The 25,056-nt window shown below is 59.5% G+C and overlaps 5 protein-coding genes across 5 annotated transcripts; all 5 read left to right on the top strand.

Moving 5' to 3' along the window:
• Positions 1–373: 373 nt before the first annotated feature.
• On the top strand, positions 374–4,116 carry LOC129204829 (T-cell activation Rho GTPase-activating protein-like). The gene is made up of 9 exons (XM_054821507.1): positions 374–564; positions 769–930; positions 1,015–1,124; positions 1,291–1,486; positions 1,714–1,831; positions 2,120–2,265; positions 2,717–2,808; positions 2,895–3,071; positions 3,458–4,116. Exons 2-9 carry the CDS (start codon positions 889–891, stop codon positions 3,480–3,482), a joined length of 906 nt encoding a protein of 301 aa, XP_054677482.1. The 5' UTR covers positions 374–564; positions 769–888; the 3' UTR covers positions 3,483–4,116.
• A 1,026-nt stretch (positions 4,117–5,142) lies between these two features.
• On the top strand, positions 5,143–7,958 carry LOC129204564 (uncharacterized). The gene is made up of 6 exons (XM_054820789.1): positions 5,143–5,236; positions 5,845–6,283; positions 6,682–6,723; positions 6,901–6,985; positions 7,089–7,142; positions 7,447–7,958. Exons 1-6 carry the CDS (start codon positions 5,143–5,145, stop codon positions 7,549–7,551), a joined length of 819 nt encoding a protein of 272 aa, XP_054676764.1. The 3' UTR covers positions 7,552–7,958.
• Positions 7,957–11,188, top strand: LOC129204563 (T-cell activation Rho GTPase-activating protein-like; the record flags this gene model as incomplete). The annotated part of the gene is made up of 9 exons (XM_054820788.1): positions 7,957–8,148; positions 8,353–8,514; positions 8,599–8,708; positions 8,875–9,070; positions 9,298–9,415; positions 9,704–9,849; positions 10,299–10,390; positions 10,477–10,653; positions 11,040–11,188. Coding segments are annotated over 9 exons (1,218 nt in total), but the record flags the coding sequence as incomplete, so codon positions are not given.
• A 2,046-nt stretch (positions 11,189–13,234) lies between these two features.
• LOC129204562 (uncharacterized) lies at positions 13,235–15,300 on the top strand. Its single transcript, XM_054820786.1, has 7 exons — positions 13,235–13,266; positions 13,364–13,483; positions 13,689–13,865; positions 14,274–14,315; positions 14,493–14,577; positions 14,681–14,734; positions 15,039–15,300. The coding sequence occupies exons 1-7, from the start codon at positions 13,235–13,237 to the stop codon at positions 15,141–15,143; spliced, it is 615 nt and encodes a 204-aa protein (XP_054676761.1). The 3' UTR covers positions 15,144–15,300.
• Positions 15,301–15,509: 209 nt separating this feature from the next.
• On the top strand, positions 15,510–18,617 carry LOC129204561 (T-cell activation Rho GTPase-activating protein-like; the record flags this gene model as incomplete). Its single annotated transcript, XM_054820785.1, has 9 exons — positions 15,510–15,701; positions 15,906–16,067; positions 16,152–16,261; positions 16,428–16,623; positions 16,850–16,967; positions 17,256–17,401; positions 17,852–17,943; positions 18,030–18,206; positions 18,593–18,617. Coding segments are annotated over 9 exons (1,218 nt in total), but the record flags the coding sequence as incomplete, so codon positions are not given.
• Positions 18,618–25,056: the final 6,439 nt, after the last annotated feature.

Here is a 25,056-nt window from a genome sequence, read left to right as displayed (position 1 = left end):
CAGGTTGGGCACCCCAAGGCAGGACGTCAGCCGGAGGAGGAAGGACACCCGCTGGGCAGCGGCCGCTGGACGTGGTTCTGCAGGGACACGCAGCCTCTGCTGCTGCTGCTGCTGCTGCTGCTGCTGCTGCTGCTGCTGCTGCTGCTGCTGCCCACAGCTTGGAGCAGGGCAGGGCGAGGGCTGGGCCAGGCTGTCCCACTGTCCCGCCGGCTCGCAGGAGCCTCCGAGCCGGAGCCGCTGAGCCGAGGCCGTGGTTCCAGCCGCTGGCTCCCTGCCCGTCCTGCCGCACCGCTCAGCACCGCGCTGCAGGCAGGGCAGGGCAGGGCAGGCTGCGGGAAGCGCTGGCCGGGCGGTCTCCATTGACGGGCTCGGGCTCTCTTTTCCTTTGCAGCAGGACGGAGCAGCAGCAGCAGGAGGAGGAGGAGGACATGGCTGCCCTGGCCCTTTGCTCTGCGGCGGACCCCGGCTGCTGCCCAGGTGGGCTGCGGCTGCAGCAGGGCGCTCTTTGGCCAGCCCCTGGCAGCCCTCTGCGGGGAGGACGGCACGCTGCCCCGGCCCATCCAGGTAAGGCAGCCTGGACAGGGGGTCCCCAGCCCTCCCGCCGGCTGCTCCGGAGAGGTGGTGGGTGTCCCCAGGAGCTCCAGGGACAGGGGATTGGGCTCTCCAGCCCCAGCAAGGAGCCAGGTCTGGGCCAGAGCTCTGGCCCTGGCCAGCGCCGTTGGAAGGCAACTCCACAGCCAAGCCACCGTCCTCCTGCCTCTCCTGCAGGAGCTGCTGGCTGTCCTGCAGCAGGAAGGGCCTTCGACGGAGGGCATCTTCCGCAGAGCTGAGAGCGGGGCAGCCTGCCGGGAGCTGCGGGAGGCCCTGGACCGTGGTGCGGACGTCGACATGGGAAGCCAGCCCGCGCTGCTGCTGGCCGTCGTCTTGAAGGTGAGGGCTTCTGACCTGCAGCTGGAGGAGCTGCTGGCTGGCCTGGAGTGTCCAAAGGCTCACCCGCAGCCCTTGGCATTGCAGGACTTCCTCCGAAGCATCCCCTCCAAGCTCCTCGTGAACAACCTCTACGAGGACTGGATGGCAGCGATGCAGCAGAGCAGCAAGGAGGAGAAGATCTCGGAGCTGAAAGTGTAAGCGTGGGCAGCAGCCTGCCTGTTGAGCAGGAGCCCCGAGCGCTGGCTGAGAGCCCTGGAGAGCTGCGCAACACAGCCGCTGGCTCCCACCTGCCTTGGGCAAGTCTGGGGGACGGCTGCGGGCAACATCTGCTTTATGACCCTCGTGTTCCTGTTCCCTCAGGGTGGCCGAGAAGTTGCCTGCGGCCAACCTCCTCCTGCTCAAGCCGCTGCTGTCCCTGCTCCAGCACATCGGCCGCAACGCAGGCACCAGCAGGATGACCTCCAGCAACCTGGCCATCTGCGTCGGGCCAAGCCTGCTGAGCCCACCCAACGAGGACCTGCTCCCGCTGGAGGCCATGCTGGAGGTGACTGAGAAGGTACGCTCCACGGAGCAGCCGGCTGTGGCCTTCCCGGCCCATCGGGGCTTGGCTGCTCAGAGGTCCCTGGCTGCCTCCTGCCTCGAGCAAGGGCCGGTGGGGTGGCTGCCTGCAAGAGCAGCCCCACAGGCACAGCCTGCCGTGCAGAGGCAAGGCTCGGGAGTGGGAGAGGCTGCCTGGTCCGTTTTCAGGCAGCCGGGTTGAGACCGGGGCTGTGATGTGTGCAGGTGAAACGGCTGGTGCAGTTCATGATGGAGAACTGCAGGGAACTCTTTGGGGAGGAGGCAAGGGAGCTTTCCAGCCTGCCAGCCGAGGAGTCGCCAGCCCCCACGGAGAGATCCAGAGGTAAGAGGAGGGACTGAGGGTTGTCACAGGCTGGCGCTTGGGATGCCAGAAACCTCGGCACCGTTTCTGGCGGGGCTGGGCATCGGGCACGGTCCTCTCAGCCCGGCCTGTCCCCTGGCCTCTGTTTGGCCACTGCCTCTCGGGGCATGAAGGGTTTGCTCTGCAAGATGAGCCGAAGCCTGCGGACAGGGCTGAAACCATAGGCGGTGTGGGGCTTCAGGCGGGCTTTGCTTTAGCTGCCGCTTACTTCCAAGGCGGCGCTTTGCCGCACGTGCTTTTGCTTTCTAGAGCTGCGTTTGGAGGAGCAAAGTGTCCCCGCAGTCACAGCGGACACCGAGCGTCAGGCAGCAGCCTTGCCGCGTGCACCCCGCTCTCTGCTCGGTGTCCTCAGAGGAGCTGGGGGAGACACGGTGCTGGAGGCTGAAACGGCAGAGGTACGTCAGCTCCCCAGACACTGTGAAGGCGTGGCTGGTGGAGGAGGGGAGTTTCTGAGGAGGCCAAGCGGCCGCGGTGCCTCTTGCTGGCAGCAGAGCCGGGGTGTGTTTGGGTTCTTCCTCCGCGCCCCGGGATGATACATAGTAAGGAAAACTGGCAAACGCTTGTTTCTCCAACGCGCTGGGCACGCGCTTGGTCCAACAAGATGCCCGCCAAATACCTGCAAAAAGGCAGAGGGGAGTAGCTGTCAACTTCAGAAGGGTTTTGCTCAGGTCCTACTTCGTCAGAGCTTCGTCAAGACTATTTTGGGGGGGGGCTGTGCGAAACGTGGCTGATGCATACCAGCCAAAGGGATCTCCTCTGGAGAGCCAAGGCGGCGATTTGGCAAACAGTCGCTTACGGCTCCAGGTCGTCTCTTGCCACCTGCCAACTCGCACACCTCTGTTGTAGGCACCTCCAGCTTTGCCTCCAACTGCCCCCGAGAGCACGGCAGACTCCCTGGGGCGCCCAGAAGCACTGGCGAGCCTTCCAGGGGACAGAAGGTAAAATGAGCTCGCTTTGGTTAAAATCAGAACGGACGGCGGTGGATGGCGGCTCTCCCTCACTAATACTGCTGTGGGATGGAAAGGTTTGCAGGCTCTCCCCGGGACAAGGAGAACACGAGCAGAAACGAGAAGAGAAAAGAGGCCTGGGGAGAGGAGAGCAAAGGCCAGCCAGCAAAGAAGAGGAGGAAGAAGAGAGGAAACGTTTTGGGGCATGGAAAGCAGAAAAGGTGCGGGAAGGCGCAGCAGGTCAGGAAGCCCAGGTGTGTACCAGGCTCTGCTGCCCCCATCGTTCACGACTCTCAGCGCTGCTCCAAGGCAGTCCAACGGGCTGGCAAGGGCCGGCGAGGGCCGGCGCTGCGCGGGGTTTGGCAATAACTCCCTGGCAGCTCCCCAGGGGCTCCCGATGGAGCCCCGCTGCCTGGCACAGGGGCGCTGCGCATCTCTGCACGCGCACGGGTCTCTGAGGGCATTAGCCGTGGGGAGAAGGTGCCAGAGCCAGCCCGTAGTCAATGCCAGCCATAGCTCTCTCTTCTGGGCCGTGAACGATTCCTCGTGAAAAGTGGTGTTCCCCAAAGAGAGGGGACCAAAGTCCTGCCTCTTCCTGCCTTTGTGGATTTATCGGAGCTCTCGGACTCTGTCGTTGCAGGTGCCGATTCATTTTCACCGGCTGAACCGCTGTGACTCCTGGCCCCCCCGAGCTGACGTCCACAATAAAATGATCTCTTCTCCCTCCTGACTGTGTCTGCCATAGGCTGTTGTGGAGTGGGGAGCTGTTGTTTTGTGCTGAGTCCTCGGGGGGGAGGAGCTTGGGATCGCCCCTTGTCCCAGCATCCTTTCCAGCGGGCGTCAGGGCTGAGCTGAGGCGCTTTAGGAGCAAAAGCAAAGCACCGAGTCACGCAGGAGGGCGGAGGTTGGAAGGGACCTGTGGAGGTCCTCTGGCCCGACACCTGCTGAAGCAGGCTGGCCTAGAGCACGTTGCCCAGGACATGGTCCTGGTGAGTTTTGGGTATCTCCTAGGAGCAGCGCCATGAGGGCAGAGCGAGGGCAAGACGTAGGCAGGGCACGGCGGCCAGGAAGGGCTAAAGGTCCCTATGCAGCCACCGTCACCCGCAGCTTGCTGTCCCCTGCAGCCATCCTCCCTGCATGCTGACCGTCGGGCAGTTTCCTCAGACCCCCCCTCACGGATGGCACTGGTAGAGATTAACTTCCACGCTGGGCGCCCTAAATGCCTCGGCTCACCCAAAAAGCTTTGGAAGCGGCTCCAGCAGCAGCCGGACTGCTGAGGCTTTGGTGCATCCCGGTGCGATACAGGGGCCGCCCGCGCCCCGACGCAGGAGGAAGGGTGAGCACGCTCACCCTCGGTAGGTAACCAGTTTGGCCACAGGTTGCTGCGGTTTAACCCCGGCCGGCAGCTCAGCACCACACAGCCGCTCGCTCGCTCACTCGCTCGCTCCTCCACAGTGGGGTGCAGGGGGAGAATGGGAAGGGCAAAGGGAGAAAACTGGTAAACTCAGGTAAAGTTAGTTTTAGAATTACAAAAAAGAAGAAGCGGTAAGGAAAACCAGCAACAAAGAAGAAAGAGAGAGGAAAATGAAGCCCAAGAGAAACAAGTGATGCAAACGAAAGCGATTGCTGACCCCCAAGGGAGCGATGCCCAGCCCGTCCCTGAGCAAGGGCAGCCCCCACCAACCTCCATCTCCCCCCCAGCTTCACTGCTGAGCACGGCGTCGTATGGCAACGTGGGATATCCCTTTGGTCAGCTGGGATCAGATGTCCCCTGCCAGCGTCTGGTGCAGCCCCAGCCTGCTCGCTGGCAGGGCAGCCTGAGGAGCAGAAAAGCCCTTGGCGCTGTGCAAGCTCTGCTCAGCAGTAAGTAGCGCATCCCTGGGGTCCCAAGGCCGTTTCGGCAACGATGCAAAACATAGCCCCGTACAAGCTCCTGTGAAGAAAGGTAATCATAGCACGATCAAGCTCATCATAGGGTCCCATTTGGGGATGTACGTTGCTCCGTCTTCAGACCCTCCCGGCCTTCCCGAGGCCGCGGCAGCCCTTTGGGCTGCTCTGGGTTCTGCCAGTCGTCCTGGGGCATGACGGTCCTGGCAAGACCAGCCTCCAGCAAGCCCAGGCCCTGGAGAGCTGGGGGAAAGGCTGGAGCGAAGAAGAGGTACCCTGAGTGCAAGAGGCTGCGGTAGGATCAGGTGGCAGAGGGTGAGATGGGGCAACGCTGAAGCAAAGTGGGGATGCCCCAGTCCCTGGTGGGCCCTGCTGGGGTGCACCCTGGAGGGCTGCGGGAGCTGGCCGACGGGCTTGCGAGGCCGCTCCAGAGGGGAGATGTGCCCGAGGGCTGGAAGAAAGCAAAGAGCCCGTGGGCTGCTGAGCAGTGCCGTGGCTGGAAAAGTGGCTGAGGGGCCGGGGCCAGAGGCTGGTGAGCAGCGGCACCAAGTCGCGTTGGAGGCCAGGAACCCGCGGCGAAGCCCAAGGCAGGGGGCATCGGCATTGCCAGCAGGTGGAGGCAGGTGGTCCTTCCCCTGGGCTGTGTCCTGCTCTGGGCTCCCCAGTGCGAGGCAGCCATGGCCATCCTGGAGAGAACCCCCAGCCCAGTGCCCCCCCCAGTGCCCCTCCCACTTTCCGTTGGGCTCGGAGCGTTGGTCAGTTGGAGCCAACGGCCCGCAGAGACAGCAGGACGGAGCTGTGCTGGCACGCAGCAGCGCTGGGAGGAGGCAGGCTCTGGCCGAGCAGCTCTGACCCACTGCCGGCACCGGCACCCCGCTTCCCATCCTCGCCCTCGCCGCCTGTGCCGCGTCCTTGGTGCCCGGCGAGGGTCCTCCAGTCGCGGGCGGGATGGGCCAGGCCAACTGCTGCCGCGGCTCCAGGTGGGCTCCCCCCGTGGCTCAGGGACGCGCGGGCACGGCCGGCCCCCGCGGCAGCCGCCGTGCTCATGCCCGCCACTCTCTGCTCTGCCCTGGGCAGGGAGGCTCTCAGCGAGGCCGAGGCGGTGCTGAGCGCGGACGTGCGGCTGAGCCGGGGCCGCAGGAGGAGCGAGAGGCGCCTTCTCCTCCTCCAGGAGGAACTGGTGGTGGCCAAGTTGCAGTAAGACCCTCGGAGCCCCGCTGCCTTTCCCCCGTCCCTGGCCCTGGGAGCGGGGCAGGGACAGCCGGGCACCAGCCCCAGGCCCCGGGACCTTGCTGCTGGATGCACCGGTGTCCGGCCCAAGGGCAGGTGGGGGACAGGGCTCTGTGCGGGGGCACCCCAGGGAGGCCACCTCCATCTCGCCGCCCGCCTCTCCTCTCTGCAGACGTGGCACCAGCGTGCGCCCACAGCTCCGCCTGCCCCTGGACCAGCTGTGGGTGCTGAGCGGCAGGAAGAAGGTGGCGTGGGAGGAAGAAGGACTGGAGGAGGAAGAAGGCAGCAATGAGGACAGCACCTCCCTCGTCTTCATCTGGCCCACCGGCTCCTGCGTTGCCAGTTTCGGGTGAGTCCTGGTGTGCCACGTCCCCTGGCCGGGCAGGAGAGGCTCCCAACCATGCCCACGCCATGGTGTGAACGGCCTCTGCTCTCCGTGCGGAGCCTGGGCAGGGAGCAGGCAGCACGCCGGCAGGGAGGGATGGGGGCGTTTCCACAGTCAGCATCCCCGTTGGGTCCCCGGAAGGCAAGGCAAGGCAAGGCAAGGCAAGGCAAGGGAAGGGCAAAAGCAGCTGCTGGGGCAGGAGAGAGGGAGCCAGGGCTTGGGCAGCGCCTCTGTCCTGCCCCACGGGGCTTCCTCCTGCCCCCGTGTCCTTCCCCACGGGGCAGGGCTGTGCAGGCGCCCGCCTCTGCCCACGGGCTGGGGGGGCAGCGGGCCCTGACGCTGCTTCTCCTCTCTTTCGGCAGCTCCCGGGCGCTGAAGGAGCTGTGGCTGGGCACACTGCTGAGGTGAGCCGGTGGGGGGGATGCTCCAGGCGCAGCCAGGCAGGGGAACACGGCTCCCCAGCTGGGGACAGGTGCCCCCGCGGGCACCTGCGGGCAGCTCTCGGGCAGAGCTGCCTGCCAAGAGAGAAGAGGCGGCTTGGGGCTCACCCAGCTCCCTGCCTGTCCCTTGCCGGCGCACAGGACACCCGAAGGAGCCAAGAGAGCCCGCGTGAGCCGTCTCCCATCGCTCAAACTCCTGCAGAAGGAGCTGAGCCGCCGCCACGCCGTGAGTGTCTCTCTGGTCGGGGCTTGTTCCCGAGCGCTGGTCCTGCAGCCCAGCAGCAGAGGCATCGCTGCTCACCTTCTTCCACTCCTCCTCTCTTGCCCAGTGGAGGACATTCAGCGCCAGGAGCCTGGAGAGGCTGCTGGAGGGCCAGGCAGAGGTGAGAAGGGTTGCCTTTCCCCTGCCCCGGCTGTGCCAGGGATGTGCGGCGAGTGGGGGGAGCTTGTGCGGGAGGGAGGGTCCCGCGGTGCCGCTCGGGCAGCGGAGAGGGCTGGCGAGCCCCCAGGAACGCCGGCACGTCCTGGCCGGCGGCGCTGGGAGGAAACCTGCCGTGCGGGGCAGAGAGCCCGTGCGGGCAGAGGGTCCCAGCTCTGCCGCGCTCAGGCTGCCTGTGCCGCGTGGCAGCTGGCCGGTGGCCCTTTCTGCTGCGGGGCTGCTCTCTAAGCGCAGCCTGGTTCTTGCAGGCTGAGCCCAAGCAAAGGCCAACGACGGTCCCGTCTAACAACGAAGGGATGGTCTCACCAGGTGAGTTTTGGAAAGAAAGGCAAGCTCCTCCTGCAAGCGCCTGAGCTGCGCTCACTTGTCCCTTGAGTGTCGCCATGCAGGTTGGGCACCCCAAGGCAGGACGTCAGCCGGAGGAGGAAGGACACCCGCTGGGCAGCGGCCGCTGGACGTGGTTCTGCAGGGACACGCAGCCTCTGCTGCTGCTGCTGCTGCTGCTGCTGCTGCTGCTGCTGCTGCTGCTGCTGCTGCCCACAGCTTGGAGCAGGGCAGGGCGAGGGCTGGGCCAGGCTGTCCCACTGTCCCGCCGGCTCGCAGGAGCCTCCGAGCCGGAGCCGCTGAGCCGAGGCCGTGGTTCCAGCCGCTGGCTCCCTGCCCGTCCTGCCGCACCGCTCAGCACCGCGCTGCAGGCAGGGCAGGGCAGGGCAGGCTGCGGGAAGCGCTGGCCGGGCGGTCTCCATTGACGGGCTCGGGCTCTCTTTTCCTTTGCAGCAGGACGGAGCAGCAGCAGCAGGAGGAGGAGGAGGACATGGCTGCCCTGGCCCTTTGCTCTGCGGCGGACCCCGGCTGCTGCCCAGGTGGGCTGCGGCTGCAGCAGGGCGCTCTTTGGCCAGCCCCTGGCAGCCCTCTGCGGGGAGGACGGCACGCTGCCCCGGCCCATCCAGGTAAGGCAGCCTGGACAGGGGGTCCCCAGCCCTCCCGCCGGCTGCTCCGGAGAGGTGGTGGGTGTCCCCAGGAGCTCCAGGGACAGGGGATTGGGCTCTCCAGCCCCAGCAAGGAGCCAGGTCTGGGCCAGAGCTCTGGCCCTGGCCAGCGCCATTGGAAGGCAACTCCACAGCCAAGCCACCGTCCTCCTGCCTCTCCTGCAGGAGCTGCTGGCTGTCCTGCAGCAGGAAGGGCCTTCGACGGAGGGCATCTTCCGCAGAGCTGAGAGCGGGGCAGCCTGCCGGGAGCTGCGGGAGGCCCTGGACCGTGGTGCGGACGTCGACATGGGAAGCCAGCCCGCGCTGCTGCTGGCCGTCGTCTTGAAGGTGAGGGCTTCTGACCTGCAGCTGGAGGAGCTGCTGGCTGGCCTGGAGTGTCCAAAGGCTCACCCGCAGCCCTTGGCATTGCAGGACTTCCTCCGAAGCATCCCCTCCAAGCTCCTCGTGAACAACCTCTACGAGGACTGGATGGCAGCGATGCAGCAGAGCAGCAAGGAGGAGAAGATCTCGGAGCTGAAAGTGTAAGCGTGGGCAGCAGCCTGCCTGTTGAGCAGGAGCCCCGAGCGCTGGCTGAGAGCCCTGGAGAGCTGCGCAACACAGCCGCTGGCTCCCACCTGCCTTGGGCAAGTCTGGGGGACGGCTGCGGGCAACATCTGCTTTATGACCCTCGTGTTCCTGTTCCCTCAGGGTGGCCGAGAAGTTGCCTGCGGCCAACCTCCTCCTGCTCAAGCCGCTGCTGTCCCTGCTCCAGCACATCGGCCGCAACGCAGGCACCAGCAGGATGACCTCCAGCAACCTGGCCATCTGCGTCGGGCCAAGCCTGCTGAGCCCACCCAACGAGGACCTGCTCCCGCTGGAGGCCATGCTGGAGGTGACTGAGAAGGTACGCTCCACGGAGCAGCCGGCTGTGGCCTTCCCGGCCCATCGGGGCTTGGCTGCTCAGAGGTCCCTGGCTGCCTCCTGCCTCGAGCAAGGGCCGGTGGGGTGGCTGCCTGCAAGAGCAGCCCCACAGGCACAGCCTGCTGTGCAGAGGCAAGGCTCGGGAGTGGGAGAGGCTGCCTGGTCCGTTTTCAGGCAGCCGGGTTGAGACCGGGGCTGTGATGTGTGCAGGTGAAACGGCTGGTGCAGTTCATGATGGAGAACTGCAGGGAACTCTTTGGGGAGGAGGCAAGGGAGCTTTCCAGCCCGCCAGCCGAGGAGTCGCCAGCCCCCACGGAGAGATCCAGAGGTAAGAGGAGGGACTGAGGGTTGTCACAGGCTGGCGCTTGGGATGCCAGAAACCTCGGCACCGTTTCTGGCGGGGCTGGGCATCGGGCACGGTCCTCTCAGCCCGGCCTGTCCCCTGGCCTCTGTTTGGCCACTGCCGCTCGGGGCATGAAGGGTTTGCTCTGCAAGATGAGCCGAAGCCTGCGGACAGGGCTGAAACCATAGGCGGTGTGGGGCTTCAGGCGGGCTTTGCTTTAGCTGCCGCTTACTTCCAAGGCGGCGCTTTGCCGCACGTGCTTTTGCTTTCTAGAGCTGCGTTTGGAGGAGCAAAGTGTCCCCGCAGTCACAGCGGACACCGAGCGTCAGGCAGCAGCCTTGCCGCGTGCACCCCGCTCTCTGCTCGGTGTCCTCAGAGGAGCTGGGGGAGACACGGTGCTGGAGGCTGAAACGGCAGAGGTACGTCAGCTCCCCAGACACTGTGAAGGCGTGTCTGGTGGAGGAGGGGAGTTTCTGAGGAGGCCAAGCGGCCGCGGTGCCTCTTGCTGGCAGCAGAGCCGGGGTGTGTTTGGGTTCTTCCTCCGCGCTCCGGGATGATACATAGTAAGGAAAACTGGCAAACGCTTGTTTCTCCAACGCGCTGGGCACGCGCTTGGTCCAACAAGATGCCCGCCAAATACCTGCAAAAAGGCAGAGGGGAGTAGCTGTCAACTTCAGAAGGGTTTTGCTCAGGTCCTACTTCGTCAGAGCTTCGTCAAGACTATTTTGGGGGGGCTGTGCGAAACGTGGCTGATGCATACCAGCCAAAGGGATCTCCTCTGGAGAGCCAAGGCGGCGATTTGGCAAACAGTCGCTTACGGCTCCAGGTCGTCTCTTGCCACCTGCCAACTCGCACACCTCTGTTGTAGGCACCTCCAGCTTTGCCTCCAACTGCCCCCGAGAGCACGGCAGACTCCCTGGGGCGCCCAGAAGCACTGGCGAGCCTTCCAGGGGACAGAAGGTAAAATGAGCTCGCTTTGGTTAAAATCAGAACGGACGGCGGTGGATGGCGGCTCTCCCTCACTAATACTGCTGTGGGATGGAAAGGTTTGCAGGCTCTCCCCGGGACAAGGAGAACACGAGCAGAAACGAGAAGAGAAAAGAGGCCTGGGGAGAGGAGAGCAAAGGCCAGCCAGCAAAGAAGAGGAGGAAGAAGAGAGGAAACGTTTTGGGGCATGGAAAGCAGAAAAGGTGCGGGAAGGCGCAGCAGGTCAGGAAGCCCAGGTGTGTACCAGGCTCTGCTGCCCCCATCGTTCACGACTCTCAGCGCTGCTCCAAGGCAGTCCAACGGGCTGGCAAGGGCCGGCGAGGGCCGGCGCTGCGCGGGGTTTGGCAATAACTCCCTGGCAGCTCCCCAGGGGCTCCCGATGGAGCCCCGCTGCCTGGCACAGGGGCGCTGCGCATCTCTGCACGCGCACGGGTCTCTGAGGGCATTAGCCGTGGGGAGAAGGCGCCAGAGCCAGCCCGCAGTCAATGCCAGCCATAGCTCTCTCTTCTGGGCCGTGAACGATTCCTCGTGAAAAGTGGTGTTCCCCAAAGAGAGGGGACCAAAGTCCTGCCTCTTCCTGCCTTTGTGGATTTATCGGAGCTCTCGGACTCTGTCGTTGCAGGTGCCGATTCATTTTCACCGGCTGAACCGCTGTGACTCCTGGCCCCCCCGAGCTGACGTCCACAATAAAATGATCTCTTCTCCCTCCTGACTGTGTCTGCCATAGGCTGTTGTGGAGTGGGGAGCTGTTGTTTTGTGCTGAGTCCTCGGGGGGGAGGAGCTTGGGATCGCCCCTTGTCCCAGCATCCTTTCCAGCGGGCGTCAGGGCTGAGCTGAGGCGCTTTAGGAGCAAAAGCAAAGCACCGAGTCACGCAGGAGGGCGGAGGTTGGAAGGGACCTGTGGAGGTCCTCTGGCCCGACACCTGCTGAAGCAGGCTGGCCTAGAGCACGTTGCCCAGGACATGGTCCTGGTGAGTTTTGGGTATCTCCTAGGAGCAGCGCCATGAGGGCAGAGCGAGGGCAAGACGTAGGCAGGGCACGGCGGCCAGGAAGGGCTAAAGGTCCCTATGCAGCCACCGTCACCCGCAGCTTGCTGTCCCCTGCAGCCATCCTCCCTGCATGCTGACCGTCGGGCAGTTTCCTCAGACCCCCCCTCACGGATGGCACTGGTAGAGATTAACTTCCACGCTGGGCGCCCTAAATGCCTCGGCTCACCCAAAAAGCTTTGGAAGCGGCTCCAGCAGCAGCCGGACTGCTGAGGCTTTGGTGCATCCCGGTGCGATACAGGGGCCGCCCGCGCCCCGACGCAGGAGGAAGGGTGAGCACGCTCACCCTCGGTAGGTAACCAGTTTGGCCACAGGTTGCTGCGGTTTAACCCCGGCCGGCAGCTCAGCACCACACAGCCGCTCGCTCGCTCACTCGCTCGCTCCTCCACAGTGGGGTGCAGGGGGAGAATGGGAAGGGCAAAGGGAGAAAACTGGTAAACTCAGGTAAAGTTAGTTTTAGAATTACAAAAAAGAAGAAGCGGTAAGGAAAACCAGCAACAAAGAAGAAAGAGAGAGGAAAATGAAGCCCAAGAGAAACAAGTGATGCAAACGAAAGCGATTGCTGACCCCCAAGGGAGCGATGCCCAGCCCGTCCCTGAGCAAGGGCAGCCCCCACCAACCTCCATCTCCCCCCCAGCTTCACTGCTGAGCACGGCGTCGTATGGCAACGTGGGATATCCCTTTGGTCAGCTGGGATCAGATGTCCCCTGCCAGCGTCTGGTGCAGCCCCAGCCTGCTCGCTGGCAGGGCAGCCTGAGGAGCAGAAAAGCCCTTGGCGCTGTGCAAGCTCTGCTCAGCAGTAAGTAGCGCATCCCTGGGGTCCCAAGGCCGTTTCGGCAACGATGCAAAACATAGCCCCGTACAAGCTCCTGTGAAGAAAGGTAATCATAGCACGATCAAGCTCATCATAGGGTCCCATTTGGGGATGTACGTTGCTCCGTCTTCAGACCCTCCCGGCCTTCCCGAGGCCGCGGCAGCCCTTTGGGCTGCTCTGGGTTCTGCCAGTCGTCCTGGGGCATGACGGTCCTGGCAAGACCAGCCTCCAGCAAGCCCAGGCCCTGGAGAGCTGGGGGAAAGGCTGGAGCGAAGAAGAGGTACCCTGAGTGCAAGAGGCTGCGGTAGGATCAGGTGGCAGAGGGTGAGATGGGGCAACGCTGAAGCAAAGTGGGGATGCCCCAGTCCCTGGTGGGCCCTGCTGGGGTGCACCCTGGAGGGCTGCGGGAGCTGGCCGACGGGCTTGCGAGGCCGCTCCAGAGGGGAGATGTGCCCGAGGGCTGGAAGAAAGCAAAGAGCCCGTGGGCTGCTGAGCAGTGCCGTGGCTGGAAAAGTGGCTGAGGGGCCGGGGCCAGAGGCTGGTGAGCAGCGGCACCAAGTCGCGTTGGAGGCCAGGAACCCGCGGCGAAGCCCAAGGCAGGGGGCATCGGCATTGCCAGCAGGTGGAGGCAGGTGGTCCTTCCCCTGGGCTGTGTCCTGCTCTGGGCTCCCCAGTGCGAGGCAGCCATGGCCATCCTGGAGAGAACCCCCAGCCCAGTGCCCCCCCCAGTGCCCCTCCCACTTTCCGTTGGGCTCGGAGCGTTGGTCAGTTGGAGCCAACGGCCCGCAGAGACAGCAGGACGGAGCTGTGCTGGCACGCAGCAGCGCTGGGAGGAGGCAGGCTCTGGCCGAGCAGCTCTGACCCACTGCCGGCACCGGCACCCCGCTTCCCATCCTCGCCCTCGCCGCCTGTGCCGCGTCCTTGGTGCCCGGCGAGGGTCCTCCAGTCGCGGGCGGGATGGGCCAGGCCAACTGCTGCCGCGGCTCCAGGTGGGCTCCCCCCGTGGCTCAGGGACGCGCGGGCACGGCCGGCCCCCGCGGCAGCCGCCGTGCTCATGCCCGCCACTCTCTGCTCTGCCCTGGGCAGGGAGGCTCTCAGCGAGGCCGAGGCGGTGCTGAGCGCGGACGTGCGGCTGAGCCGGGGCCGCAGGAGGAGCGAGAGGCGCCTTCTCCTCCTCCAGGAGGAACTGGTGGTGGCCAAGTTGCAGTAAGACCCTCGGAGCCCCGCTGCCTTTCCCCCGTCCCTGGCCCTGGGAGCGGGGCAGGGACAGCCGGGCACCAGCCCCAGGCCCCGGGACCTTGCTGCTGGATGCACCGGTGTCCGGCCCAAGGGCAGGTGGGGGACAGGGCTCTGTGCGGGGGCACCCCAGGGAGGCCACCTCCATCTCACCGCCCGCCTCTCCTCTCTGCAGACGTGGCACCAGCGTGCGCCCACAGCTCCGCCTGCCCCTGGACCAGCTGTGGGTGCTGAGCGGCAGGAAGAAGGTGGCGTGGGAGGAAGAAGGACTGGAGGAGGAAGAAGGCAGCAATGAGGACAGCACCTCCCTCGTCTTCATCTGGCCCACCGGCTCCTGCGTTGCCAGTTTCGGGTGAGTCCTGGTGTGCCACGTCCCCTGGCCGGGCAGGAGAGGCTCCCAACCATGCCCACGCCATGGTGTGAACGGCCTCTGCTCTCCGTGCGGAGCCTGGGCAGGGAGCAGGCAGCACGCCGGCAGGGAGGGATGGGGGCGTTTCCACAGTCAGCATCCCCGTTGGGTCCCCGGAAGGCAAGGCAAGGCAAGGCAAGGCAAGGCAAGGCAAGGCAAGGGAAGGGCAAAAGCAGCTGCTGGGGCAGGAGAGAGGGAGCCAGGGCTTGGGCAGCGCCTCTGTCCTGCCCCACGGGGCTTCCTCCTGCCCCCGTGTCCTTCCCCACGGGGCAGGGCTGTGCAGGCGCCCGCCTCTGCCCACGGGCTGGGGGGGCAGCGGGGCCTGACGCTGCTTCTCCTCTCTTTCGGCAGCTCCCGGGCGCTGAAGGAGCTGTGGCTGGGCACACTGCTGAGGTGAGCCGGTGGGGGGGATGCTCCAGGCGCAGCCGGGCAGGGGAACACGGCTCCCCAGCTGGGGACAGGTGCCCCCGCGGGCACCTGCGGGCAGCTCTCGGGCAGAGCTGCCTGCCAAGAGAGAAGAGGCGGCTTGGGGCTCACCCAGCTCCCTGCCTGTCCCTTGCCGGCGCACAGGACACCCGAAGGAGCCAAGAGAGCCCGCGTGAGCCGTCTCCCATCGCTCAAACTCCTGCAGAAGGAGCTGAGCCGCCGCCACGCCGTGAGTGTCTCTCTGGTCGGGGCTTGTTCCCGAGCGCTGGTCCTGCAGCCCAGCAGCAGAGGCATCGCTGCTCACCTTCTTCCACTCCTCCTCTCTTGCCCAGTGGAGGACATTCAGCACCAGGAGCCTGGAGAGGCTGCTGGAGGGCCAGGCAGAGGTGAGAAGGGTTGCCTTTCCCCTGCCCCGGCTGTGCCAGGGATGTGCGGCGAGTGGGGGGAGCTTGTGCGGGAGGGAGGGTCCCGCGGTGCCGCTCGGGCAGCGGAGAGGGCTGGCGAGCCCCCAGGAACGCCGGCACGTCCTGGCCGGCGGCGCTGGGAGGAAACCTGCCGTGCGGGGCAGAGAGCCCGTGCGGGCAGAGGGTCCCAGCTCTGCCGCGCTCAGGCTGCCTGTGCCGCGTGGCAGCTGGCCGGTGGCCCTTTCTGCTGCGGGGCTGCTCTCTAAGCGCAGCCTGGTTCTTGCAGGCTGAGCCCAAGCAAAGGCCAACGACGGTCCCGTCTAACAACGAAGGGATGGTCTCACCAGGTGAGTTTTGGAAAGAAAGGCAAGCTCCTCCTGCAAGCGCCTGAGCTGCGCTCACTTGTCCCTTGAGTGTCGCCATGCAGGTTGGGCACCCCAAGGCAGGACGTCAGCCGGAGGAGGAAGGACACCCGCTGGGCAGCGGCCGCTGGACGTGGTTCTGCAGGGACACGCAGCCTCTGCTGCTGCTGCTGCCCACAGCTTGGAGCAGGGCAGGGCGAGGGCTGGGCCAGGCTGTCCCACTGTCCCGCCGGCTCGCAGGAGCCTCCGAGCCGGAGCCGCTGAGCCGAGGCCGTGGTTCCAGCCGCTGGCTCCCTGCCCGTCCTGCCGCACCGCTCAGCACCGCGCTGCAGGCAGGGCAGGGCAGGGCAGGCTGCGGGAAGCGCTGGCCGGGCGGTCTCCATTGACGGGCTCGGGCTCTCTTTTCCTTTGCAGCAGGACGGAGCAGCAGCAGCAGGAGGAGGAGGAGGACATGGCTGCCCTGGCCCTTTGCTCTGCGGCGGACCCCGGCTGCTGCCCAGGTGGGCTGCGGCTGCAGCAGGGCGCTCTTTGGCCAGCCCCTGGCAGCCCTCTGCGGGGAGGACGGCACGCTGCCCCGGCCCATCCAGGTAAGGCAGCCTGGACAGGGGGTCCCCAGCCCTCCCGCCGGCTGCTCCGGAGAGGTGGTGGGTGTCCCCAGGAGCTCCAGGGACAGGGGATTGGGCTCTCCAGCCCCAGCAAGGAGCCAGGTCTGGGCCAGAGCTCTGGCCCTGGCCAGCGCCATTGGAAGGCAACTCCACAGCCAAGCCACCGTCCTCCTGCCTCTCCTGCAGGAGCTGCTGGCTGTCCTGCAGCAGGAAGGGCCTTCGACGGAGGGCATCTTCCGCAGAGCTGAGAGCGGGGCAGCCTGCCGGGAGCTGCGGGAGGCCCTGGACCGTGGTGCGGACGTCGACATGGGAAGCCAGCCCGCGCTGCTGCTGGCCGTCGTCTTGAAGGTGAGGGCTTCTGACCTGCAGCTGGAGGAGCTGCTGGCTGGCCTGGAGTGTCCAAAGGCTCACCTGCAGCCCTTGGCATTGCAGGACTTCCTCCGAAGCATCCCCTCCAAGCTCCTCGTGAACAACCTCTACGAGGACTGGATGGCAGCGATGCAGCAGAGCAGCAAGGAGGAGAAGATCTCGGAGCTGAAAGTGTAAGCGTGGGCAGCAGCCTGCCTGTTGAGCAGGAGCCCCGAGCGCTGGCTGAGAGCCCTGGAGAGCTGCGCAACACAGCCGCTGGCTCCCACCTGCCTTGGGCAAGTCTGGGGGACGGCTGCGGGCAACATCTGCTTTATGACCCTCGTGTTCCTGTTCCCTCAGGGTGGCCGAGAAGTTGCCTGCGGCCAACCTCCTCCTGCTCAAGCCGCTGCTGTCCCTGCTCCAGCACATCGGCCGCAACGCAGGCACCAGCAGGATGACCTCCAGCAACCTGGCCATCTGCGTCGGGCCAAGCCTGCTGAGCCCACCCAACGAGGACCTGCTCCCGCTGGAGGCCATGCTGGAGGTGACTGAGAAGGTACGCTCCACGGAGCAGCCGGCTGTGGCCTTCCCGGCCCATCGGGGCTTGGCTGCTCAGAGGTCCCTGGCTGCCTCCTGCCCGAGCAAGGGCCGGTGGGGTGGCTGCCTGCAAGAGCAGCCCCACAGGCACAGCCTGCTGTGCAGAGGCAAGGCTCGGGAGTGGGAGAGGCTGCCTGGTCCGTTTTCAGGCAGCCGGGTTGAGACCGGGGCTGTGATGTGTGCAGGTGAAACGGCTGGTGCAGTTCATGATGGAGAACTGCAGGGAACTCTTTGGGGAGGAGGCAAGGGAGCTTTCCAGCCCGCCAGCCGAGGAGTCGCCAGCCCCCACGGAGAGATCCAGAGGTAAGAGGAGGGACTGAGGGTTGTCACAGGCTGGCGCTTGGGATGCCAGAAACCTCGGCACCGTTTCTGGCGGGGCTGGGCATCGGGCACGGTCCTCTCAGCCCGGCCTGTCCCCTGGCCTCTGTTTGGCCACTGCCGCTCGGGGCATGAAGGGTTTGCTCTGCAAGATGAGCCGAAGCCTGCGGACAGGGCTGAAACCATAGGCGGTGTGGGGCTTCAGGCGGGCTTTGCTTTAGCTGCCGCTTACTTCCAAGGCGGCGCTTTGCCGCACGTGCTTTTGCTTTCTAGAGCTGCGTTTGGAGGAGCAAAGTGTCCCCGCAGTCACAGCGGACACCGAGCGTCAGGCAGCAGCCTTGCCGCGTGCACCCCGCTCTCTGCTCGGTGTCCTCAGAGGAGCTGGGGGAGACACGGTGCTGGAGGCTGAAACGGCAGAGGTACGTCAGCTCCCCAGACACTGTGAAGGCGTGTCTGGTGGAGGAGGGGAGTTTCTGAGGAGGCCAAGCGGCCGCGGTGCCTCTTGCTGGCAGCAGAGCCGGGGTGTGTTTGGGTTCTTCCTCCGCGCTCCGGGATGATACATAGTAAGGAAAACTGGCAAACGCTTGTTTCTCCAACGCGCTGGGCACGCGCTTGGTCCAACAAGATGCCCGCCAAATACCTGCAAAAAGGCAGAGGGGAGTAGCTGTCAACTTCAGAAGGGTTTTGCTCAGGTCCTACTTCGTCAGAGCTTCGTCAAGACTATTTTGGGGGGGGCTGTGCGAAACGTGGCTGATGCATACCAGCCAAAGGGATCTCCTCTGGAGAGCCAAGGCGGCGATTTGGCAAACAGTCGCTTACGGCTCCAGGTCGTCTCTTGCCACCTGCCAACTCGCACACCTCTGTTGTAGGCACCTCCAGCTTTGCCTCCAACTGCCCCCGAGAGCGCGGCAGACTCCCCGGGGCGCCCAGAAGCACTGGCGAGCCTTCCAGGGGACAGAAGGTAAAATGAGCTCGCTTTGGTTAAAATCAGAACGGACGGCGGTGGATGGCGGCTCTCCCTCACTAATACTGCTGTGGGATGGAAAGGTTTGCAGGCTCTCCCCGGGACAAGGAGAACACGAGCAGAAACGAGAAGAGAAAAGAGGCCTGGGGAGAGGAGAGCAAAGGCCAGCCAGCAAAGAAGAGGAGGAAGAAGAGAGGAAACGTTTTGGGGCATGGAAAGCAGAAAAGGTGCGGGAAGGCGCAGCAGGTCAGGAAGCCCAGGTGTGTACCAGGCTCTGCTGCCCCCATCGTTCACGACTCTCAGCGCTGCTCCAAGGCAGTCCAACGGGCTGGCAAGGGCCGGCGAGGGCCGGCGCTGCGCGGGGTTTGGCAATAACTCCCTGGCAGCTCCCCAGGGGCTCCCGATGGAGCCCCGCTGCCTGGCACAGGGGCGCTGCGCATCTCTGCACGCGCACGGGTCTCTGAGGGCATTAGCCGTGGGGAGAAGGTGCCAGAGCCAGCCCGTAGTCAATGCCAGCCATAGCTCTCTCTTCTGGGCCGTGAACGATTCCTCGTGAAAAGTGGTGTTCCCCAAAGAGAGGGGACCAAAGTCCTGCCTCTTCCTGCCTTTGTGGATTTATCGGAGCTCTCGGACTCTGTCGTTGCAGGTGCCGATTCATTTTCACTGGCTGAACCGCTGTGACTCCTGGCCCCCCCGAGCTGACGTCCACAATAAAATGATCTCTTCTCCCTCCTGACTGTGTCTGCCATAGGCTGTTGTGGAGTGGGGAGCTGTTGTTTTGTGCTGAGTCCTCGGGGGGGAGGAGCTTGGGATCGTCCCTTGTCCCAGCATCCTTTCCAGCGAGCGTCAGTGCAGAACGAGGGCCAGACATAGGCAGAGCACAGTGGCCAGGAAGGGCTAAAGGTCCTTATGCAGCCACTGTCACCTGCAGCTTGCTGTCCCCTGGGGCTGTCATCCTTGCGTACTGGTAGTCAGGCAGTTTCTTCACAATCCTCTCATTCATGGAAATGGTATAAGCCAAAATTAGTGGGCGGTCGAAATACTCCCCTCAAATCATACACCCCCTATTTGTCACACAGAGCTGCAACATGAAAATTTCTTTCAGTTTGCACTGAATGACTCAACTAAATGTTCTGTTGTCTACAAAGATGTCATTTTAAAAAGGAGCTTAAAGAACCTGAGGTCTTGGGAAGTTTACTAGGTTCTTTCCACTTGATGAGAATGGTAATGCTCAATACTTGTATTCAACCTCTGTCAGGGTGCACTTAGTCCAGACACTGACAATAAGAAACAAAGCAGTGTAAATATCACTCCTTTCTTGCTTTTGAGTACTTACTGTCAAATTCAGACATGGCAATGGGAAAAATGTACATAATAGAGGTATGAGGGTGCTGGGAGCTGGGGGACCCCAAAACTCCAGGCTTGTTCTTTGACATAGCTGCTCAAGCTATTGCCAGGTGAATACAAAATACTGGTGCTCTGCTTTTGTCATTTCTTACCCATTGTGCATTTTGTATGAGGGGCTTCGAATACAAGAAGCAAGGGAGAGAGTTTCTGGCATGAAGGTGGAGAATTGATGTATGAATAAGGTTTTCCCTTGAGAAAGAAAAAATGACTGTTGCCCATGGCAAGCATTTAGGAGGATGCATCTGGTTCATTACTGGGAAAAGGGTACATGGGATAAAATGAGACTAGATGTATGTGAGACTTTGAATAGGATGGAGAAGCCAGTGATGGGTGGAGCAGTTGCAGAGGGAGACCATCATAGCAGCATTTTGTGCAGTGTTACATGTGAAGACAAGGAGAAAGTGGGGACAGGGTTGTTTTTCTGTTAGATCCAAGGTTTTTGGGTTCTTTTTGGTCTTCCCGCCTGGGTGTCTGCTGAAACCTCCATGTCTGAACATGGAGAGATTTTCATTGAAATGATGTATACCTTTGAAGGTAACCCAAAGCATAGCCTGTACTTACAGATCTGGTATAAAGCATAGAAATAACAGACTTTGAGAATGGCCGTGGTAACCAGGTGAGATATACAAAGATTTTCTAAACCCTGGTAGCCCAATGGATAATAGTGTAGAGGTGGGTTCATGCTGTAATTTGTATTATTAATTAGCCTGAACATTACAGAGAGACCATTTCTTGTACCTGGAATTCAGATCAGGCCTATTATAAAGGTACAGCTGGAAGCTAACAGATAGCTGTGATCTCTTATCACCTTAATATTTGAGATGAGATAGTTCAAGGTTTAATTTTCTCCAAATAATATACAGCAATCTATGGGAGGAAGAGAAAAATTGCAAAAATGAGTAAGGAAAGATTGTTCCCTCTTTCTTATAATACAGGAATTAGCAAGCAGTGCATGAAATTATTAATCATAATAAATGAAAGGAAGAACATCTGCACACAATACATAATTAAATTGTGCACCTCCTTGCCACTGGATGTTTTGTATATCGCAAGTATGAATGGGCTGAAGAAGCAATTAGATAGAATCCAGGAAGAAAGGTCTCTCATGGGCCATTAAGCTCTGGGATGCAGGAACAGCCTCCAGAAATCCCTGAACTAGTGACTGTCAGTAGATAGAGGGTACAGCGGAGGAGGGAGCATGCTACGCTCATCCCATTTCTTATGCTTTTTTCCTACACATCTTTCACTGTTCAGACTCAGAGACAGGATGCTGAGCTAAACGAACCTTTGGTATGACCCCGTGTGGCTATTCTCATGAATTATACAAGACTCAGTTCCATACATGCTACGGATACAATTCACATTCATGCAGAGCATTGGCTTATGGCCTTGCAAATTCTGCTGAATATTTACAGTGAGAATTTAAGCAGAACCTAAGTGGCTGAGTTCATGCATTCACATGATCCCATTTCACCCTATCTGAAATTACATACAGCCTCTTCTGCGACAGGTTTTTGGCTTGGGTGCAATTTGATATGCAATTAGTCAAACATCCTCTCCTGCGATGTCTGTCCTGTTGTGAACAATTAGTGTTGCATAAGGGAATACGTTCTGAGGCTCGAATCGCGGGGATTCCTGTCAATTTGCATTGACAGCATGCTTACAAGAAAGGAGCTGACAGGTCCAGCTGGAATTGAGTGTTAGCAGCCACAGAGGCAGCCACACACCAGCCCACAGATGGTCTACTTCTTTCTCGCATTCTTAGCTCTGCCCGCCTTGAGCATTCTTTTGTTTTTTTATATATGTTAGGCAAGCTATTGAATGTGTTTGAATGTCCAGAAGTGCACTTAATGTTTCTGCTATGGGCTAAGACCACAAGCAGAGTTCTTAAATATGTTAATGTGCAACCCATGGGAAGGAAATCATCAGTTATATACAGGACAGTTTCTTCTTGTCAGAGAAGAGGGGACCAGCTGGTGGGAGGCTGACCTGATGCTGTTCCCAGGGTGGCCAGACTGCCTGAGAGCAAACTCCACTTGAAGAAGGGACAACCTGACTTTGCAAGGAAGACCAGTTTGCTTGTAATAGTTGTTCTCAAAAAAATCCTGCTTCGTGGTGATGAGTTTTTCTCCACATTAAAGCCTGCTCCTGAGTAGCTGGGTATCTTACAAGCTCTTGAAGAAATTATTTATTTAAAAAAAAAAAGAAGTAAAACCCCTCCCAAATCTGCCCTCATCCAGAACTAAATTTTCTGGGGGAGGGGGCAAGAAGAGGTCTTTTTTTAGTGATCAGAGCTCATGTGTTGGAAAAGATATCAGATGGTGGCTTTGCTTTGCTTTGTAAAGCCATTTAGCTGTGTTCTGGAAGTAATTGGCTTTTAGTACTCTAACTAATCAGATCCCTTCTTGGTTTACCCTGAACTAATTAATTCTCATCTCTTCAAATTATTCCCAGTGCAGCTGATCACCTAAAGAGCTCCTGTCCCTGTGCAGCAGCTGCTGTCCATCGCTGATAAGGTGAGACATTCTCCATCAGGAGATGTCTTCCCAAACAGAACTCAATCAAAATGCTAAGCAGTGCCAGAATATTGTACCAAATAACAGCCTTTTCTCTAGCTGCAAATTCTTCCTCTCCAGGGGACACTGCCTACAGTTCTGAATGCTGTTTTTCTATTATACAGGCTACAACACATTACCAGGAAACACGACTCCATGCACATGGGACAGCTCAGCTTGATCAAGCATCTTTGCCCTTCAGTGGCTGGTGATCTCTGTGTGGTAAAAGGCTACAGCCCTACATGGGTTATAGGGTGCAGAATGCAACATCACTTTCCAAGCATGAACAGCATCCCTGGGTTATATGTTATTGCGCTCCTCTGCATCTCTTAGGCAATGGATTGGATGCAAGGAATGGTTACATTAGTTGAGGTCGTAAGAGGAAGCCAAAGCCACACACCAATATTAAAGCACAGGATTTGTTGGTTCTGAGACCTTTACAAATGCCAGGCACAAGCAAACATGTTATTTGATGCTAAAAGATATAATGAAGTGGGATGTTCTTTGGAAAAGAGAGAGCTGAGACCATTGAAGGAGTTTGGGTTAAGCATGCTCATGAACACCATCCCAGGGGTTATATATTTCCAGTGTCATAGCTGTGAAAGTATCACCAGCATTTCCCCAAAACATTCAAAAGAGTCACAGAGAAGATGTAGAAGTTCATTGTCCAGGAAGCTTTTGCTAATCTTTCTCTCTCCCATGCTAAAAAAGAAGCTGTAACCTGCCTGTGTTATTACTTGTACCTGAATTCCAAGCCTGAGGCTCAAAATCACGTAAGGGAAGATGGTAGAAAATATTGGCTGAAGCTGTTTGATTGCCAAAATGGGATTAGGTGGTGTCCATCCATATTATTTATGTGCCCAGCATTAGAGTTGTCAACATTAGTGTCTCCAGCACTGGAATCAGTCCCTGTTAAAGCCTTGACACTGAACCCAAACCTTCAGAAAGGGCCCATTCTCTGTGAACCATCCCAAAATGCAGATCTGAACAACTGCTGCAATAAGAAGTGTTTGAAATTCATCTTTGGATCTGAGTGTTGCGGCACATCCTGCAAATCTGTCTGTTATTAACCTTCCAGATGGCAAGCTGAGGAGACATCCTTCAAAAGATGGGTGTACAGTGAAATTTTAATTAATGGTCACTGACCTTTAGGAGTGAGGCATAACAATCTATGTACTATGCCAGACATCATAGATATCTTAGGAAACTGCTGGAGTGTTGGAAAACACTCTGAGGTGGGACATTCAGCCATCTACTTCAGATCCGAAATCTTGTTTATATGATTTTCTCTCAAGGACCTTAACACCTTCTCAGGCCTTCAGCAGACCACATCAGGATGCTTGGATGGTCCCCCAATGTAGATTGATCAGAGTCTACAAATCTGTCCCCTAGCCTTACTTATTCCAGGACATCCATGAGAAATTAATCAACTAATTAAGGTTAAACAGAGAGGAATCTGAGGGGATAGCTAAGGGGGAAGAGGTTTTTAATCTTATGTTTTTCTTTTCTTGCTCACATTCTTCTATTTTGTATCATCTAAGATCTCAGTCACAAAAACAACTCTTCTGCACTGAGATTCATGACGCCATTAGGTTTGAATGATGATCTTGCTAATACTCTGTTGTTTCCATGTACCTGTGTGTCTTGGATATGAGCACAAAACCACTTTGCAAAGTTAGTTAGCAACACCTTCAGCTCCTCTCCTGAAGATGTTTATAACATTTTGTCATGATCTCATGTCATTACATGTCCAAGTGAAGAGAATAGCAGTTCTTGGCTACTACTTGAGTCAGACTCCTAGTGAAACCCCAGATGCCCAGGAAACTACCATTAGTTTCTGTGGTAAATAAGTGGGTTGGCTTAAGGTCCTTGTTCAGAGGGAGTTAGCATTTTCCTCATGTTTGATGTGGCCAGAGTATGTCTACTTGTTCTTGTGTGGGTGGGTATGAGATAACTTGTCTGGTGTTCAGACCTGTCTGGAAGCTTGGGTTTAAGAAGTAGGCCTGTATTACCAAATTCTGCTGAGAGATAACACCATGTCTCTATGATAGCTTGGAGCATGAGAAGAGTGGATTCACTCCTACCTGCAGCAAGGACTGCAAAGATGTACTGTACAGACCTCTTCAGTACCCCAGGGCATTTTCCATAGCTGCTGGTGCTCCACTCTGCTCTTTTGTGTAACAGAGGCAGCATCTAAGCTGCTGGGCTGTGTGACGTGACCCAAGACTCCCACCTTTTAGAAACAGCAGTGTGTCCTCTTGAGTAGACCAACATAATAAAGAGCAACTCAGAGGGTGCTTTACTCGATTCTATTCCCAGACTCTATTCAAAGCTGCCTCTTACTCCACAGCTTCCAGACGTGTCAACCACACGGTCTGAAGTTTCTCAAGGTCAGTGGTTCTTTTTCTTAGGGTTTTGCTTATAGAAGTGTCCAGACCACAAGGAAGCCACTGGGAGTACATCAGTCTTGCTATAAGTGCTGGGTTGCATGCCAGGTCTGGTGATCAATGTCAAAGAGAGAGGAAAGAGGATTTCTGCAAACGAGCCTGATCCCACCTGTTAAACACCCATGAGGAGCCATGTGCACTGTGAAGTGTATCTGGTTTACAGTGAACTGCTCCACTGATGTAATTTGCCTTGCATGTTAGCTATGTGGCCTTTGAAGAAGCAACCACACTATTTTGATAGTTTTAAGTACATGATTCTTCTTGTCTGCAAATTTCCCGGATAAAGCAGACGCAATCTGCACAATGCCATGATGTAAAAAGGATACCTATTCAGATTACATCTAGTCACTTTGAAATTGCAGGAGGCAATGTGAAAACTGGAGTTCGGGACCATTACTTGATCCCTAGAATGGTAACTAGCTAGAAGGATCTGAATCCTGAAATATGATTTTCCCTGTTATTTAGTCATACCCACCAACCTTTGCCCAGAAAAACTTGATCTATGGCAAGGGCCAGGGGATAGTTAGATTTCTGCCTGCTCAACTTTTGAATTGTTATGACTCAGCATGGCCAGTTCAGCTGAACTGAGTTCCCCTGTTGTTTAGGGATTCAACTAAAGACGACTCAAGCTCATTATATAAAAGCAAAGTAAAATACATTATCAATTGATACACTAGGCTTTTCCACAATGAAAATGAATT

This window comes from Grus americana, chromosome 3, assembly GCF_028858705.1.
Source record: "Grus americana isolate bGruAme1 chromosome 3, bGruAme1.mat, whole genome shotgun sequence".
NCBI lineage: Eukaryota > Metazoa > Chordata > Aves > Gruiformes > Gruidae > Grus > Grus americana.
Note: the sequence above shows the minus strand (reverse complement) of the source record. Positions and strands in the feature narration are given on the sequence as shown.